At 38.2% G+C, this 19,984-nt stretch overlaps 1 protein-coding gene across 1 annotated transcript in view; it reads left to right on the top strand.

The window, feature by feature from the left end:
• The first annotated feature begins 1,175 nt into the window (after nt 1-1,175).
• Nucleotides 1,176-19,984, top strand: part of agbl1 (AGBL carboxypeptidase 1) — a 56,899-nt gene continuing 38,090 nt past the window's right edge. The window contains exons 1-6 of the mRNA XM_084934323.1: nt 1,176-1,428; nt 8,565-8,628; nt 10,624-10,770; nt 11,730-11,861; nt 12,157-12,250; nt 14,945-14,982. Of these exons, the coding sequence (XP_084790449.1) occupies nt 1,372-1,428; nt 8,565-8,628; nt 10,624-10,770; nt 11,730-11,861; nt 12,157-12,250; nt 14,945-14,982 (532 nt within the window). The 5' untranslated portion in view covers nt 1,176-1,371. The remainder of the gene's footprint in view (nt 1,429-8,564; nt 8,629-10,623; nt 10,771-11,729; nt 11,862-12,156; nt 12,251-14,944; nt 14,983-19,984) is intronic.

Below are 19,984 nucleotides of genomic sequence, written 5' to 3'. Positions count from 1 at the left end.
CTCTCCAGCCCATATGAACTTTAAAGCATGTTGACTCTTCTGATGAAGTCATAATGCACATATGTTTGCACACACACAGACACACACTAACAAGATAAGAAAGTAGTGACTGAAACAGAGTAATACATAATATATAGATTCCTTCAGGGTAGACGAGGACAACAGAATGAAACCAATGAAAGCACAGGTGTGGATTTTGGGTGGGACACAACAACTCTGACCTGTGAAGCAGTTATGGGCTGTGCTACCTAATTAGTCAGTCAGACGTTTATTCTGGTCAGTGGCTCTTTCTCCACAGTTCTTGGTATCTTCAAATGTAGTGCTGCACCAATGGTACTGCAGCCTGCTCCTCCTGGAAACTGATGTGGTTGCCTAGAAAACATTCAAATGGTTATTTGAATGTTACAATGGTTACAACCCGCCATCCTTTAAAAGCTGTAAATTAATTTCCACATTGTCTTTACTAGAATTTTATTTTTCAGAAGAGCTGTCAAAAACCAAATTGTGCTTAAAGTGCTCTGTATCTGTGGGTCTCCCTTACTGGCTGCCTTTCTGATTTAATTGTGTGTTTAGCATCACTTTTTTGTAAGTAGAATAAATTTAAAGGTGAATAAATTATTATATGGATCAACAGATGAGTACTTTCATCCTGGGAGTTAGTAAGACTGAGTCAGATAAGCAGCAATGAATATACTGTAGTGTTTTTTCTGGGTTAGAGTACGGTGGTACTGAATATAGTCTGTGCCCTGCAGCTGCCCCGCTGGTCTTGTCAAAGCCTTTTTATAGTGGCAGTCTTCTCAGCACCACAGCACAAATGTTTTCTGGAGCTCTTTATCCTAGAGGGGTAGGATTACACATGCAAAGTCACGTGTGTGCACTTAAACACAATAACGCACACATATAATCACTTTTCTATAAAAATACTTTTCTTGTATTTTATGGTAGGAGGAATGTGTTTATTGTTGTTTTTTGCATGTGTTTTATGATCGTGTAAAACAGACTGAGCAGAAATGACACACACTCTCAGGAAGACATCAACTTTACTAATACACATGTCCAGCAATGACACACACACCAGCACGCGTGCCCCCTCCCTGGCCCTGTGAGTGTCACTCCGCTGTGTTTAGACACAGTATCGTTACAGCCAGTGCAGAGAGAAAAGCACACTGATGCTATAAGTGTGTCTGTGTGTGTTTGTTTGAAGTACTGCTTGCATGTTGCTGAGGAGACACTTCGGCTCTCAGACTGTCCAAGTCCTCACTGATGATCCCGTTTCATTTTGTCGTTTGTCTGTGTAAAAGTTTGTTCACCTTTCCTTCACTCTTTTGATTCGTCCATCTGTTGACTGGAACAGGACGAAGTCGACCAAGTATGACGGCCACCTTAAGCTCCTCCAGCGGCTTAGAGGTCCTCCTTTCCACTTTGCAGGTATGTGCTCCTGTATGTGACGTGTTGGTATAAAACACTGAAATAACAAATCAAAACAATTACTTAACTTCCATATTAGCTTTAATGTATGCTGAGCCCCTAATAGTCTGTTAGGGATATAAAAAAAAGGAGAAAAATAAAAGAAAAACTAAAATATGTTTTGCTTTGCCGTGTTTGGAATATTAGCAAGATATGATTTTTGTACTTTGCATGTGGTATATTTTGCAGGCTTGCATTGGGTAATTGCTGCATCAAACATGTATCAAATATACATCAAACTCGATCCACATTCATATGCTGTATCATGTTCACATTATTTGGTTTGTGGTTGACACTGGATCCTTAAAAAGTTGAATGACATAAAAAACAAATGTCAATAATATTGGACATAAACTTGGGTCCTGCATCAGCATTACACTAGGATCTTTAAATAAAAGACATGTAACTGCAACACACTCATATGGAGCAGTGATGAAAACCTACCTACTTATCTATCTATCTATCTATCTACGTGCTTGTTAAGGTATTGGTGAAAGGGACCGTGATGGTACATATGATACAAAACATCCCTGGGGTGCTACAGTTGGATACTGGGGGGTATAGGGGTGGAGAGATTGAAACAGCAGGTGGCATTACTGGCTCAACATAATTCTTTAAAAAGTGGCGAACTAACCTCACATTTTTAATGACAACACATTCTGACTACTGAGCTTGGGCTAATCCATCTTTTTTCAGTTCTTTCAAATAGTGTTTCATACCCACAGTCCTGAATTTACAGTTCAGCCAGTCTAAACCTAATCCCAGCATCTGAGAATAAACAGATTTCCTGAGTGTGGATGGACTGCCAGAAACCATTCTAACTGCAGATGAACCCTGAGTTGCTGAATCGGACTTAATAATACAATTCAAAGTACAGCTTTTAGTGACTGATCTTTACTAAGTGTTCCTCTGAGGGAACCTCAAAAGCCACGAAAGGTGGTCATATAGGATATCTCCTCTACAGAGAAAGTTTCTTTTAGCACCCCCCTATTAGCACAAAACAAACGAGGAAAGAAATATATTGGCTTTGCATTGAGCATATTTATGCAGCTCTTATCTATTTTTTTTTTACTGCTAAACACAAAGACAGACAATCATTACATCATTTATTTAACAACCGTGAAAAATGAAGCGCACTCCATGATTCAAAAGGTTGTAGAACAACCTTCAGCAGCATTAACCAGAAGCTATCATTTTCTGTAGGACTTTATCAGTCTCTGTGATCACTGAGGAGGAATTTTGTTCCATTCTTCTTTACAGTGTTGCTTCGCTCATTCAGGCTTGCGAGCAGTCATTTATACGCAGCTCTCTAAAGGTCTCAACCAGAGATGGGCAGTAACGCGTTACTTGTACCGTGTTACTGTAATCTGATTACTTTTTCAGGTAACGAGTAAAGTAAGGGGTTACTATTGCAAAAATGGTAATTAGATCACCGTTACTTTCCCGTAGGAACGCTGCGATACTGCGTTACTAAAACCGTGATTTTTTTGCGAGAATGTCTCATGACAATGACGTAAGCGAGTGCGACGTTCATGACAACAGCTGTGTGCAGATCAACAATGGATAATATATCGAGTGGGAAGAGCGTGCAGCGTTTAAAGCGTGGAAGTACTGACCTTACTTTGAGTTTGATTCCATAAAAAGTGACAAAAACATTAGTGTCCATTGCGCGTGGGAAGAAAACTTCTTTTTACAGCGAAAAAAACCCCTAAACTTCCAGGCAAGCTCCGAGTGCGCTATGACGTGATGGGAAACTCACAGAGAAACTCGCGGATTCTTCCACTGACCGCTGCGGCACACCTGCACCAGGGTAAACCTCCGCCTACGCCACTCCTGCTTTACAGGTGAAAATAGAGCAACAGGACTGCTAGTCTTTGACTTTATTTATTTTCTGCTGTGTTTTACTTGCATCTATTTGAAAGACTGAGTGTAAACACAAAAAAATAAAATATTTTATGTGCTGGAATGTGCAGAAAATAAGTTTAAATGTTAAACAAATTTCTTCATGTTGCATATAATTAAATTTTTGCTTGATGCATAAAGTTAAAAGATTAAAACTAACAAAACAAGTTTTAAAAAGAGACTTGATTACATTTTATATGATGGATTATGCAGAAAAAGTAGAATTGGGCTGAAAGATCTATCGCTTTATCACCTATTCAGGTTGTAAATCGTGTTTTTAAAAAGTAACTAAGTAACTAAGTAATTAATTACTTTTGAAAATAAGTAATCAGTAAAGTAACGGGATTACTTTTTTGGGGAAGTAATCGGTAATTAGTTACTGATTACTTTTTTCAAGTAACTTGACCAACACTGGTCTCAACACAGCATTTCAGCCAGTTTCAGACAAAGTTTAGCTGTCTGACCGATGGCCTCTCCTTTGACTCTAGAATATTTTGGTACACAGAGGAGTTCATGTTAGACTCGGTGACTGCTCCGTTCTTGGGTCCTGTGGCTGTAAATCAAGCTTAAATCATCCCCCCCTCCACCACCGTGCTGACAGCTGGTATGAGGTGTTTGTGGTGATATACCGTATTTGGTTTTCTCCAAACGTGGTGTTGTCCATGAACACCATGCATCTCCAGTTTGGTTTGTCCAAAGGCATTGGCCTTCATACCTCAATTTGATTTTACTTTACAAATAAATTTAGAAGTCCATTTCACCACATTTACAACCAAATGAAGACCTAACTGTGCTGGGAAAGTAAAGACAAGTCTTTAAAATGAATACTACTATTACTACTACTAATAATAATATTAACAGTACCATAGCACTTAATTTACAAAGCACCTTTAAAAACAACAACCGGGCTGACCGAAGTGAGCAGTTTTCTAAAACATCATAGGCCACAAAATGTACAGAATTACACAAAAAAAATACAAGGCATGTAAGGAAAACAAAATGATAAAAGTAAAGACGTAGGCTTTATCCTTTTAATTTAAATATATTTAATTAATCTCACTCATCTTAACTTAAATGGTCTTATCTTTCTTTCTTTCTTTCTTTTAAAAAATTGCAGTAAGTTTCTCATCTCAGGCTAACAGGACACTTACTTGTTCTCTTTCTTTTAGGGGAAATGACATCGAGCTCTCCTTTTTTTTATCAGGTGAAGCCTTTCTTTGTTATTTACTTAATTTTAAACAGTCATCACTCTCATGGAAACACTAAGAATGTTGTCTCAGACTTTCTCCTCCTGTTTTGCCTTAGAGACGCACACTTCTCTCTTACATCGTCACCCACAGATGAACCTGTTTCTTTGTATAGACAAATGGGGAGGGGTGGCTTTATGCGGATTATAGGCAGTATGCAGGATTTAAAATGACTGTGATTTATTAATATACGCACAGCAGTAAGAAAAAAACTGTGGCATAAATCTAACATGACTTTAATTGCAAACTCTTTTTTTTGTAAGAAATTTCTCATGCATTTATCAGTAAATGAGGCCCATTGTTTCAGAAGTCTTGTGGTTTGTTCAGGTTTCAGCTTTGCAAACCTATGTTACCTTCCTAACCCTTCCTAACCTCCTTGTTCAGGGTTAACATTTATCATTGCTAATTGAGGCCTGTAAAGTTTTTTGCAGGTTCTCTTAGTATTGCATGCGCTGACCTTTGGGTGAAAATTTGCTGGGATGTCCACCTTTGGGAAAATTGTCAGCTGTCTTAAATGTTTTCCAGTTGTGAATAATAATAATAGCACTGTGGACTTCAAGTTGTTTGCAAATGAGCTCATAAAGGTTCCCAGATTATTGGGAATATTTATATTTTTTGTTACTGTCTGTTAAAGCAGCTCTTGCGGAATCAAACCTGTAGACATGATTATTCAATTTTGTGTCAGGGCAGTTTCTAAAAACTGTCAGATGAGAATCACAGTCTCAGGAACAGACATATTTAATTACTGTCACAGAATTTCCTCCCTTCTAAACATGTGAAACTTCAGAAGGGTAGAAATATTTCATGGGTAGACAGTCTGAGATACTGGCTCATTCAGTTCTCTACATCAGTGTAATGGGTCACCTTTGCTGTGAGTGCCCTTTTTTCACTGAGAGGGTGAAAAAAAAAATTAAAGCTCATTTAAAATTGTGTATCTCAGTGTTAACTGAAAAGTCACACGTTTCCATATATGTCTGGACTATAAGACCTGAGCCAAGAAGCCACTGTCAGAAGCCTCATCATGGTTAGAATAGAATAGAATAATCCTTTAATTGTCCCACAAGGGGAAATTTGGTTATAACAGCAGCCAGAAAGAAAGGCTGAGTGCAGCACAAGCACCATTTTTATATGCAGGGTTTAAGTTACAAAAAAGTAAAGACAGTGCAAAAACAAAGCTCCCTCATCAAACATATGGCCTTTTTAAAAAAAATAGCTTTCAGGCTGTCACCCACTTCAGACTGGAACATGTGGTTGCAGTGAAAAGTGGCAAGTTGCTTCAACTATTTAAGTTGACATAACCTGTCTATCCTATTTAAGATGTTATTACCTTTGTGTAGCAATCTTTGCTCAACACAAGCCTGTACTATTTTATTACTTTTCACACTGAATCTCTAGAACTAAAGACCAATGCAATTTGAGAAAATTCCAGTCGAGTGGCGTGTAAAGAAACACAAATTTACGTATTTACCGACTACTACACAAGAAAAATCTCGAGTCTTTCTTGTATAGCCCAGTCTGTTCCACTGGAATACCAGATGAGATCAGCGAGTTTGCAGGAAAATAGATGAGCAGAAGCAGCAAGGCAAGATCAGACTCAAGATTATGAATTTTACAGGGTAATGTGGAGGATTAAACATGAGATGGCCTCCCACAAGACCTCAAAATATTTTTACCTTAAATTTGACCATGAGCTAAGGTTGTTCCAATGGTTCCTAGTCCCTAGGGAAAGATCCTGTTGCGGAAACAAGACTATAGTTTCTATTTGAACAGGCAGATTGCTGGCCATCTAAACAGCCTGTCTGGATGCAACACATTAAGTTATTTATATCTGGCATCAGATATTCATCAGAGGCCTCATTTGGACATTGGAGAAGGTTTCTTCATACAACGCACATTTTAACGAGGGAGATGTTTGGCCACCTTAAAAGATTTCTGTTGAAACGGCAGAATTTAATCAGCCAGATTGGGTAGTTGATAAAACCAGCAGACCTCTGCTCAGTGGGATCGTGTTGAAAATGTGGGATTAGAATCTCTGAGAAAATCCATCTGCATGTACATGTGGAGTACATGTGACATAAGAAACATGTATATAAACTACTATAAAATATCCTAATGTCCATTAGTTTGGAAATATTGGACACATTTTATGTATATAAGGCCACGAGTCCGCCATGATTGGCTCCAGCTCCCCTGCAACCTTGATAAGGATAAGGGGAAGAGAAGTGTGTGTATAAAAGTTTTTTTTTAATATGGTGTCATCCACTGGAACAGTTTGTGCTCCATTACATGAAAGGAGCTGAATGTAACAGGAAGTAGGAAAAAATGGAAAGGCCTAAAAATATTGCCAGTGTAATTAATATGAAGACATTTCACAGCCAGGATTTCAACAGGCTATAGAAACATTTCTTCACAGTAACATGTCAGGGTCAGTGCCACTTTCTGCCCTGTCTGCATATAAAGTCCTGAAGCAAGCTATGCTCACACTGAGTTCCAGGACGTGTCAATGCAGGATGCAGAATTTCCATGAAACACATCTACTACACTCACCGTGTTCCATCTGGTCATAATCAGCTGACTGTGCTCAACTTTGGGATTGCAGGCCTCAGTCCTGACAGCTGATGACATGAAGACAATTATAAGAGATTCACAAAACATGAGAACTTGCAAAACAAATTGCAATCATTCCACTTTCACATAAACATAAGCAAGAAAAATCAGCTTTGTTGAGTGATAAAATCATTCAACAAAAACAAGAATAACAATATGTAGTGACAGTCACTAAAAAAGTGCAAAAACCACAACCATTAGTAGCAGCTGGGTTGTTTGGATTGTATATGGATTCCACATTCTGATTTAGATACTGTGTATCATGCTTCTCTGAGGTTCATCACTAACTGTAAATTTCAGACACACCACAGTTATACTCTCAGGTGGGAGGGGCTGCTTTGGCCAGTCGGAGGAACTCTCATTTATACAGTTTTATATATAAGGCAATACTCGGATTGCTGCCTTTCTATACGTGTTCCCTGCTTGCAGTGAAACATGCTGATCGTTATTCTCTTCGTCCGCAAGGTTACTTGTTGCTTTCTGTTCCATTTGCCCGAACTGAACTTGGCAAAAGAGCTTTTGTCCATTTAGCACCCTTTGCTTATAATGAGCTGCAGAATGACTGGAAAATGGTAAATGGCCTGCATTTGTATAGCGCTTTTCTAGTCCATAGGACCCCAAAGCACTTTACACTACATTCAGTCATTCACCCATTCACACACAGGCGATAGCAAGCTACATTGTAGCCACAGCTGCCCTGGGGCGCACTGACAGAGGCGAGGCTGCCGGACACAGGCGCCACCGGGCCCTCTGACCACCACTAGTAGGCAAACATGGGGTTCGTATCTTGCCCAAGGATATTTGGCATGCAGCCAGGAGGCAGCCTGGGATCGAACCACCGACCTTCTGATTAGTGGCTGACCTGCTCTGCCACCTGAGCTACACCCACCCCAAATGACTGAATTCATTTCATTAAGTGCTTTTGAATCTAAACTAAGAATCCTTGTGACCAATTCCATAACATGCAACTGTTTCAATAAGATTGTCTGTCATTTTAACTGAATTTTTGAATTTTTATTTAATTTTATCTTTATTTAATTAATTAATTAATTTTTCATTTATTTTTGAATGTCTGTTGTTGCTGCCTGTGTTTAATTGAGTAATTTTTTTTAACTGTGAGACATTTGCTGCTGCCTATCTTAGCCAGGTCTCCGTTCAAAAAGAGGTTTTTAATCTCAACAGGATCTTCCTGGTTAAATAAAAAAAAAAAGTAGGTTAGATGCATTCTAACTTTTTTATTCTTTTATTTTGTGGGTTTAAATGTCTTATATTCTCTGTGTGTGTGTGTGTGTGTGTGTGTGTGTGTGTGTGTGTGTGTGTGTGTGTGTGTTGTCTCTGCAGAATGTAGGGGATGTGGAGAGCACCTTAAATATCCTCAGTGTCTTGGATGAACTTCTGTCAGCTGGTAAGATCATCTTCTCACCATTCGGTTTCCATCCTTACATAAAAAGTTGTTGTGCTATGTAAAATGCCAATAAACACACAAAGCCTTTAAAGGCACAGTCTGTTTTTTTAATTAAATATACTAAAAAATCAACTAAGTTACTAAGAACTCATAACTGTACTTAAATTCATGTGTAATTACGTCTTCCAACAAGCAGATGCAATCTTTTGAACTTAGAATTCATCCGTTCACTTTTTTCCTCCATAAAGATGACATTTGACGACCTCCCCTGTACCTTTAAGATGAGTTTTGACTCCTCATTATATATATCAATAAAAACATGACTTGATGATCATTAATAAAGTTTCCAGGTTTTTCCAAGGGTAGCTGCATAGTCAGAAACCTATAAGCAGGTCTGAAATATGACAGAAACCCCTCAATTCAGAAAAGTTCTTCAAGCATTATTCCTACTAGCCTTTCAAGGAGTAAAGAGTTGAAAATACACAGGAGCGGGTAATGGTTTGAAGTCATCGTGCTGCCTCATCATCCTGAATAAAATAGCCGGGATGAACGTCACTGTTCCAACTAATTGCCATTTATGTACGAGGCTAGAGACCAGCTACAAATATAGTATACCAAGGGGGAAAGGAGAGGAGAACTCGTAGGCATTTGTGCTGGAGAGGCAAATTTTAATATGTGTCTGCACCTTTATGTCACAGTGTGGCAGAAGCAGACTGTGTGGATTGACAAAACGGACCCAAAACGCAGATTCACAAAGTTTTAGATGAGTAAAAAAACACAAACAACCAACATATTGACAGCTGAGGTAAATAGTGGAGCCGCAACCCACACTCAGAGTGACAGTCTATACAGATAAATATCAGCCACAGTTGTTTGTCATACAGCGGCCACTGTAGCTAGGATCACACACTTTAATTGGGAGGTGGAAGAAAACAGAGCTCATTTGACTTCAGCTGGCATCTAGGGCTGGGTGTAGCATGTGCCAAATGAATGGATGACAGTAATCCTATTTTTAGTAATGCAGTTATGTAATGCGTTACTGTACTAAATTCTGTAAATACATTAAAGTTAATATTATGTTGTTACTTGCGTTACTTGTTTTTTCAGATATATGCACCAGGAAGCAGAAAACAGCATACACATGTATGCTGGGAGGACAAAAAATATAGAGTGGTTTATAGCTTTTGAGAAGTGGCAATAGGGACATTAATGTTATTTGTATTGCATGAAAGGACATAAGTGCAATGGTGAAATCCAAACAACATCCAAGACAGAAACAACTGCAGTATACTGCTAACAGAACTGTGGCTCTTAGACAGATTGCTAAGAAGCTAATCAACAACAAGTGATGTCAAAGCTGAGTGTATTCAGACCCCAGCCCAGCAGCCAGAGGCTGAACTTCTGCAGGTAACAAAGGCAATGATGTGTCTATATATAGACATATAATAGGATCAAATGTGGAAACTGGTTACAGCTGAGTACATAGATAGAAAAACAAATAAAATAGGGGAATCACAAAAAAGGTAAATAAATAAAAGAAGAGAAAAAAAAGAGATTTTATTATCAGATAAGTAATATTTTTCAGAATTAGAAGGTGAGGGCACTTGGAAGATATCTGTGGCTGTCACCCCCCTCGTATTCTGAGGATGACTAAGGTTTAAGTCTTCATTTGGAGCAGTAATGTCCTTTGCAATAAATAGAAGTACTTGATGAATGCCCATTTGAATGTGGCTTGTAGCATCCTTTATATTTTTTCAAAATAGTAAAAAAAGGCACTATTTATATTTCAGTCCCTTTACAATTTACTAATATGCTGGAAAGAGGAGAGATGGAAACTGAAGTTGAGAACACAGAGACATACAGCACTCGCTGGTGTAACCATCTATAAGTAGGACTGCCACAGTGATATATGACATTGTTCCCAACACCAAGTTTCAGCTTTGTTTCTGTGTAATTTCTCCCTCAGCCAAGCACTAACCTCTGCTCTCTGTTCAGGTACAGATCGGCGCATCCACTATATGATCAAGAAAGGTGGTAGTGAGGCTCTGCTGACTGCACTGGTTAAATATGGCCACACTTTCAGTCCCAACTACACTATACTCATACCACTCCTGCACCTGCTAGCTAAAGTTGGACACAAAGGTGGGAATGAACAAAACAACATGTATTGTGATAACTCTTTCTAACTCTTAAAGTTTGTTTAGGAAAGGTGAGATGATCAACAAAAATAGCACAGTGGTTCCTGATTCACTGACAGCCATGTTTGTGGTACAGTAATAATGAAAGCTTCTCACAGAGATATATCTGTGCTTATTTGTCTGACCAACAATTTAAATCATACTGAGGGTCTATTATGGGTATGTTACAATGTACATGGTATGAACGCATATTCATAACATACCTTCATACCGTGTACATTGTAATATACCCATAATAGACCCATTTTTGTACCTTCATACCTATAACAGACCCATTTCTGTAATATATCTATATACCTATATTATTGCTACTATGTATTTTGTAATATATCTATATCATGGCTAAAGCACTTCTGGATGGATGCAAACTGCATTTCGTTGCCTTGTACTGTGACATGTGCAATGACAATAAAGTTGAATTCTATTCTATTCTAATTCTATGTTGCAATATTTAAAAAAAAAAGCAAAAGGTCTATAATGAAAATACAAAGCAAACTGCTAATACATTTAGGTAGCACTTAGGTATTATTAGCAAGTGCTTAATTCATCATTTACATGTCATTACTAGTCCTTAATATGTCATTTAGAAATGCAGACATGTTTAGCCATCTGCTACTGTTACACCATGTCAAGCGATCACTGCTTGGTGTAACTATGTAGAGCTATTATTGCTACTACATCACTGCTAGTAATAATCACAATTACACTCATGGTAATATTCCAAAGATGGAAAAAATTCATATAACTTTAATATTTGAATGCTACTATTTTAAGTACTTTTTCATTGGGGTTGCTGTTATTTTTGGATTTTTTGACTTCTTGCATTCTTAAAATTTTCATCACTTACTTTCACAATACTTACTGTCACCATGTGTATTCATTGCAATGTATATATATATGTAGACCGTCGTATTGGTATGAAAGCAGAAGAGGCAGGTGCAGTGCTGCTGACTCTGAATCTGCTGAAACACAATGACCAGCATGCCAGGAGAACTGCTGCCTGCCTCTGGGTGATCCAAGTCTTCTGTTCATCAGGTACACAATATAGTTGTTTTTGTCACCAGCTTGGAGTTAAATTCATATCCTGGAGGCTTACCCTAAAAATAATCATAGCTGCTATTTCTCTAAATTCTAATCCTAACATTACCCTTATCCTAAACCCTACCTTACACATTGAGTACTTTATTATTGAATTCTTCATTAACAAGTAAAGCCTCCACCTTAAATGTTAAGGGGAGAGTATTCCAGAAGCTTTACCTGTTGCTGTGTTTAAACTTATATGTTGATAATCTTAGTAACAGAGTTAAAGTCAGTTGTGTTCTCTTGACAGTTTCTACAGCAAACCTCATAGGAGAAAACCATGGACTGGATGTCATCTACCGCCTCATTCCTCAATACACAACCAAGCATCTGCATGCTATTAAGTAAGTATCCTAAGGGCTTTCTGCATTTCCCACTGATCAGTTTTACCATAGATACAGTCAGGGCCATAGGTTTTTGAACAATTTTTCATCCAGAATCCAACAATGTTTTTGACACAATTTTTGTAATTTTGCTTTCTACAGTACCGCAGTGGACTCTAAATTAAACAATCAAGGTGTGATTTAAGTGCAGACTTTCAGCATTAATTCAAGTGGTTTATAGAAATAGTTGATGAATTATAGCTAGCTGTTTATAATACCAGTTTTGGAAGCTAGGGATCGGAGTGCCAGGACCTCTCGATCCACTAACACTGAAGCCCTATGTCGACTCCTGCGGGTGGTGGGCCCACAGGCGGATAGACCCATGTTGCTTTTTTGGCCCGGCCACCAGATGCTCACCAGACATTCACTCGAGACACTACCCTGGGCCTGGTGCGCTGGACCCTTGAATTGTTCTGGATGAACATTTTTGCAGCACATGATTGGCTGAAGTTCAGAATTCATGGACTCCCTTGGGACGCTCGGTTAGACTTTAACTGCAGATGCTTTCAGTTGCAGCTTGTTTGGGGATCTCTCTGACTACAGTACTGTCTTCAATACTGAAAAGCATGACTGAGATGAGGTTACTGACATGGAAGAATATCCTATTTTTTTTGCCTTGAGAAACCTTTGGGTGAGAACTGCGATAATAAATAAAGCCAATGACAACTATGATAGGCTATATTTGGATAAATAGTTCAAGTAATGGTTTTATTAAATCCTTTGAATTAAAGTCTGAACTTCAATCATATATTGAGTGTTTGATTTGAAATACAATGTGACGGCATCAAGAACCAAACTTATAAAATTGTGTCACTGTCTACTGACCACTCATAGTTCTTTAAGCTACAAGCTGCATTTAACCATATATGAGAATATTTAACTGCCCCCCATCGATCCATCCATTTTCTTAATCGCCTGTGCAGTTAAGGGTTGCAGTGCGACCAATAGCCTGTCCCAGCTCTCACTGGGTGACAAGCAGGGTGGTGATCAGAGAAACTGAGATTTTGTTATAGTCCAGGTACAGTACAAGTGTTTTTAGGCTTTAAAGATATTATCTCCCCCCTGCTTGTAATGCAACATCTGCATGCAGTAATACAACTTCTGCATGCGTGTCCATTTCCTGTTTTAAAGCAGCAAAGCATGAAATGGACATGGTGGACCGGCCTGTCTATTACATGTTTTCCTGTAATACTGGGTTGGAGATTCCTGCTGGACCCACGTACTCTGTTTAAAGATTCATGGGGATATGACTTTTTGGGCAAGGTTGTGGATTTTTCTTCCACTGCCTTTACTCTGTATAAACTCCACTGATTCATTTTAAAAAACAGCTGAAGACATACTGACAACCTTTAGGTAAATTGTTGTTTTATGGTGGTTTTTTGTTCATTCTTATGATATATTTTATTTCTGGTTTTATTGTAAAGTATATTGTGATTTTTACCTATAAAAAGTGTTGTAAAAATACATTTTACTTACTTACTTGACCTCAGTGTAGCATTTGACACCACAGACCACAAAATGTTAACACAGTGAGTACAAAATGTGTTAGCCATTAAAGTTACTGCCCTGCAGTGGTTTGAATCATAGCTCTCTAATATAATTAACTCTAATTTGTTCGTGTAAATGGAGAGTCAAACACTAAGCACTGTTATAGAGTACCACAGGGTTCTGTTTTTGGACCAATTCTGTTTAAATTATACATGCATAATACATCAGGCAGTATTGGTAGAAGCCAAAACATAAAACAGTGCATTCTCATTGCTATGCAGATGATACCTAGCTTTATCGATCCATGAAGCCAGATGACATACACCGATTAGTAAACTGCACGAATGTCTTAACTGGATGGACTCTAATGCCTTGTTTCTAAATTCAGATTAAATTGACTTTCTTGTACCATTTTACAAACACGATTCTTACTCTAGATGGCATTACCTTGACCTCCAGTAACACTTGGAGCCATTTTTGACTAGAATGTCCTTCAATGCGTATATTAAAACAACCACATCTGTGTTATTAGCACAGTTATAGTTACTATCTTAGTTACCAGTATATCTAAGGCAGTATTCAGGGTCAACTAATCCAGCCCTAACTATATGCTTTATCAAAAAGAAAAGTTTTCGGGTTAATCTTAAAGAATAGAAAGTGTCTTTTTCCCAGATCCAAACTCTACTTGGTTCCACAGGCTCAGTAAGCCAGCAGTTTGAGAACAAAGTGCTCTATTGGGACAATATGGTACTCTGAAGTCTTTAAGACAAGACAATTCAAGACCTTGTATGTAAGAAGAAAGATATTAAATTCAGTTCTGGAATTAACAGGTAGCTAAGACAAGCCAATACAGGAGATAAATACTCACTTTCCAGTCCTTGTCAGTACTCTCACTGCAGCATTTTCGATCAACTGAAGGCTTTTCAGGGAGTTTTAGGACATCCTGACAAAAATGAACTACAGTAGTCCAGACTGGAAGTAATAATGAAGATGAATCAATTTTTCAGCGTCACCCTGAGTCATGATGTTTCTAATTTTAGAAGTCAAATAATTTCATGCTCACTCATACATAAAGATTTACTTTGACAATTACAGATGCAATTCGTTTTTTATTTTAATTTGGTGTTGATTCAAATGAGTCAGACGTCACTTCTGTTTTTTTCCTAGGGCAGCCATTAATGCCTTTTCTGCTCTGCTGTGCACAAGTAAGTTTTTTTTATTTCCTTGAGCATTCCTCAGCTGATGTTTCCATTTTCATCATCACCATCTTCATTACCATCATGTCACAACTGTTTCTCCGGGGACACATTGGCAATGCTTGATTTGTGAGGTCATTTTGTTTTCTTATGATTTTTGTGTCTAATTTCAAGGACCATAAAGATACCTTACACAGCATTTAGTGCAATAAAAATAGATATTGCATTTTTTTATGTACTATAGAACTTAACAGGTGGGGATCTGGCTAATATAAACTAGTGTTTTCACAAAATAAAAAAATAGGGCACTAACAAGAGCTGCATGCTTACTTGGGTTTAAGCTGGTTGACAAAAATTGAAGGCTTATACATTGGGGCAGTTTGGAACACAGCTCTCATATCTGTGGCTTCAAGGTGGAAGAGCCTAAGAGGAAGAGCTTTCCACATGATTCCAAGATAGTGTTTAAGTTATAACTACAGAAGGAATAAGCTAATGCATGGTACTGTGCACAAGAACAACAGAGTCTGCAGAGAGGGATTAAGACAGGCCCATGAATGGGGGTTTAAAATGTTTGGTTAATTGTCACAAATTGACAGAACTTCCAGGAACCATTAAGCAGTTCATTTAAATGCATAAATACAGATGAACAGAACTGCAATTCAACGTTATTACATTTCAGAAGTTATTGTCATCAAAATCTTCTATTCGACAGTTTTGACATATGATCAGTTACTGACATGATCTGAATTTGTTGTTGTTGGCTTTTAGAGGTGTAATAAAAGTATATGTGCATTGCGCAGTGTCATTTTAAAAACTGGAGGTGAAGACTGAATTTACTCTCTCAGCTGTCAAGCTTTTGCTACTATAGTCAAAATTACATTACAAAAACATTGGAAGTGCAGCTTAAAATTGAAGAAACAGTTTAATGTTTTATTTAAATTGTTTTCAATAAAATGTAGACAAAATAGATTAAAATTTGACAAGGGGTGGACCTCATCGACCCCTTTCATAAAGATGGGAACCACCACCCCGGTCGGCCAATCCAGGGGTACTGCCCCTGATCTCTATGCAACATTGTAGAAGCGTGTCAACCAAGACAGCCCTACTAGGACTCCTTCTTCAGTTTGGTGGCTCCCCTCACCTCTGGTGTCTACATTTGGTTCGGGAGTTACCACCACAACAGGCACCAACCACCTTGCGGCCGCAGCTCAGTGCGGCGGCTTCGGCAATGGAGATGCTGAACATGGTCCATTTGGACTCAGTGTCCCCAGTTTCGTTCGGAATGCTGTTGAAGCTACAATTTTACAACTACAGTGGTTAATTAATGATTATTTTATAGTTTTTGATACAATGATAGTACCCTGACAGTAGGTAAAGGTTACTCATATATAATAACAGGATTACTTATAAATTACAGCAAATTTTTAGTATAGTATTATCTTTACAAATTATGACTTACAATTCAGATTTAGTATCAATGCCTAATATTGTTGGCAAATTTCAAATATACCGTATGTTTAATAAATGTCTACTTAGCAATCCTTGGTAACATTCCTATACTAGATCATACTTCCACTGGAAATCCTTATTTTATCTCTCACTGGACAGTCACATTTTTTTTAATTATATTTTTAATAATATTTTACTCTGCCCCCACTGACCTCACAGCAAAAAGAAAACAAACAAACAAAAACCCGAAAACAAGCCTCTTAACTGTTGTTGGTCATAACACATTCCAAAGTAATACATTACTGTAATCAGTATACAATTTTCACTAATGTATTATAATGCAGCATGTTATGGATGAAAAAAACAAACAAACTCCCAAAACCCATCAAACATGCCTCTTTCCTAATGGGCACTAGCACTACAATCAGTTAATTTGTGCAGGAGGGAGGAAAGTAAACGGAGCCTTCTACAACTTGAAGTGGATATATGGACATTACTTTTACCTCTACAGCAGGAAAGAACAAGAGTGCGATGCTAAAGTGCAAACTGCATCCAGGACAGAACCAGCTAGGTTATATTTCTAACACAACATCTGCTCAGAAAACATGCTAACACAGAGCTAAAGAAGAAACCAAAGTGATGTTAAAGCTTAGTTTTGACCCCAGCCCAGCAGCCACATCCTGATCTTCAGCAGGTAACAAAGGCAGTGATGAGCATGCAGGCTTGAAGAACTCTAATTGCATCTGTACATGATTCTATAGTGGAATCACTGTGGTGATTGCTTTTACAGTGGCTTGCAAAAGTATTCGGCCCCCTTGAACTTTTCCACATTTTGTCACATTACAGCCACAAACATGAATCAATTGTATTGGAATTCCACGTGAAAGACCAATACAAAGTGTTGTACACGTGAGAAGTGGAACGAAAATCATACATGATTCCAAACGTTTTTTACAAATAAATAACTGAAAAGTGGGGTGTGCGTAATTATTCAACCCCCTGAGTAAATACTTTGTAGAACCACCTTTTGCTGCAATTACAGCTGCCAGTCTTTTAGGGTATGTCTCTACCAGCTTTGCATATCTAGAGACTGAAATCTTTGCCCATTCTTCTTTGCAAAACAGCTCCAGCTCAGTCAGATTAGATGGACAGCGTTCGTGAACAGCAGTTTGAGATCTTGCCACAGATTCTCGACTGGATTTAGATCTGGACTTTGACTGGGCCATTCTAACACATGGATATGTTTTGTTTTAAACCATTCCATTGTTGCCCTGGCTTCATGTTTAGGGTCGTTGTCCTGCTGGAAGGTGAACCTCCGCCCCAGTCTCAAGTCTTTTGCAGACTCCAAGAGGTTTTCTTCCAAGATTGCTCTGTATTTGGCTCCATCCATCTTCCCATCAACTCTGACCAGCTTCCCTGTCCCTGCTGAAGAGAAGCACCCTCAGAGCATGATGCTGCCACCACCATATTTGACAGTGGGGATGGTGTGTTCAGAGTGATGTGCAGTGTTAGTTTTCCGCCACACAAAGTTCCATTTTGGTCTCATCTGACCAGAGCACCTTCTTCCACATGTTTGCTGTGTCCCCCACATGACTTGTGGCAAACTGCAAATGGGACTTCTTATGGTTTTCTGTTAACAATGGCTTTCTTCTTGCCACTCTTCCATAAAGGCCAACTTTGTGCAGTGCACGACTAATAGTTGTCCTATGGACAGATTCCCCCACCTGAAATGTAGATCTCTGCAGCTCGTCCAGAGTCACCATGGGCCTCTTGGCTGCATTTCTGATCAGCGCTCTCCTTGTTCGGCCTGTGAGTTTAGGTGGACGGCCTTGTCTTGGTAGGTTTACAGTTGTGCCATACTCCTTCCATTTCTGAATGATCGCTTGAACAGTGCTCCGTGGGATGTTCAAGGCTTGGGAAATCTTTTTGTAGCCTAAGCCTGCTTTAAATTTCTCAATAACTTTATCCCTGACCTGTCTGGTGTGTTCTTTGGACTTCATGGTGTTGTTGCTCCCAATATTCTCTTAGACAACCTCTGAGGCCGTCACAGAGCAGCTGTATTTGTACTGACATTAGATTACACACGGGTGCACTCTGTTTAGTCATTAGCACTCATCAGGCAATGTCTATGGGCAACTGACTGCACTCAGACCAAAGGGGGCTGAATAATTACGCACACCCCACTTTTCAGTTATTTATATGTGAAAAATGTTTGGAATCATGTATGATTTTCGTTCCACTTCTCACATGTACACCACTTTGTATTGGTCTTTCACGTGGAATTCCAACAAAATTGATTCATGTTTCATTCATTCATGTCTCTTTTGGCTGCGTTTCAACTAGCCCCAGATTTATTAATAATATTTATGTGACAATGCAGTTCAAGCGATACTACGGAATAACACAAAAGTAATGTGACAAGTAGTGGAATGAGTTACTTTCTCCAATGAGTAATTAAGTACTCTTTTTAAGTAATGCATTGCACAATGTAATGCATGTTCTTCAGCAAATGAAAAACCAGACAAAAATATTCATAATAATCAGCTGAGAATTCATCACTAATTTCCTTGCACAAAAAAGAGGTTTCATGGAAATTTTTGAAGACTGTACAACCAGCTCCAATGCACCATCACTCATGAAACTCTAATTATGAAAGCATTTTTAAAGCCTTGGAAAAAGAGAGCAGCAGACATATAGACACATTTTATGCTTGAGCTCAAAGAATACAAGATTCCCTACCATGTGACCAACTGTCACCAGTAAATACACAGCAAAGCAGGGGCGACATTTGCAGACAATTCACCTTAAAAGGTAAGTGTGTTGAGGCTAACATAATGTTATGAGCTACTGATGCACTTTTGCCAAGCTATGAAGGAAAAGGCACTAGTGGTCATCTAAAGTAAACATAACCGATTTGAGAAGTAGCATTAACTTTACATGAGATATGAAAAACTGTAACGCAGTTTTTACAAAAAAAAAAAAACAGAACTTCATTTTTATATCTGTTATTCACGTCACAGTTAAGAAAACCTCAAATGACAGCAGCTCTTCTAAGTGATTCTAAGTAGTAACAGGAAAAAGAGGAAGCTACTGTAAAAATTGATAGGATGCACAGGATTATCAGTCTCTACTATTAAAGACCAGGATTTTGTTCATATGATGGAAACAGAAGTTAGTAAGATGACTGTTCCATAGAAAAGCAAAGAAACCTGATAGACAAACATTATGAAGATGAAATACAAAACTTCAGAAAGAAATAACAAAAAGGTATACAAGTATGTAAACAAGAGAATATATACATGAAGACAAAACAATCCCCAAATGGAATTGATAGTTTTTGACAAAATTTTCCAAGTGCTTTTTCACAAAGCACTGTGTGAAAAACAAAATAAATCAATTTAGATGAGAGAAAAGGACAAGTATGCACAGTGCTTCACTTATTGCACATTTTGTCATATTACAGTCCTATTCCAAAATGGATTAAATTCCTTTTTCACCTCAAAATTCTACACACAATACCCCTAAATTGGAAAGAGAAAAAAGTTTGCTTGACATTTCTGCA

The sequence above is a fragment of the Perissodus microlepis genome, chromosome 7 (genome assembly GCF_051167445.1).
Source record: "Perissodus microlepis isolate ML-2025 ecotype Zambia chromosome 7, ASM5116744v1, whole genome shotgun sequence".
NCBI lineage: Eukaryota > Metazoa > Chordata > Actinopteri > Cichliformes > Cichlidae > Perissodus > Perissodus microlepis.
The sequence above is the reverse complement of the archived record's forward strand: the minus strand, read 5'-3'. Positions and strand labels throughout refer to the sequence as shown.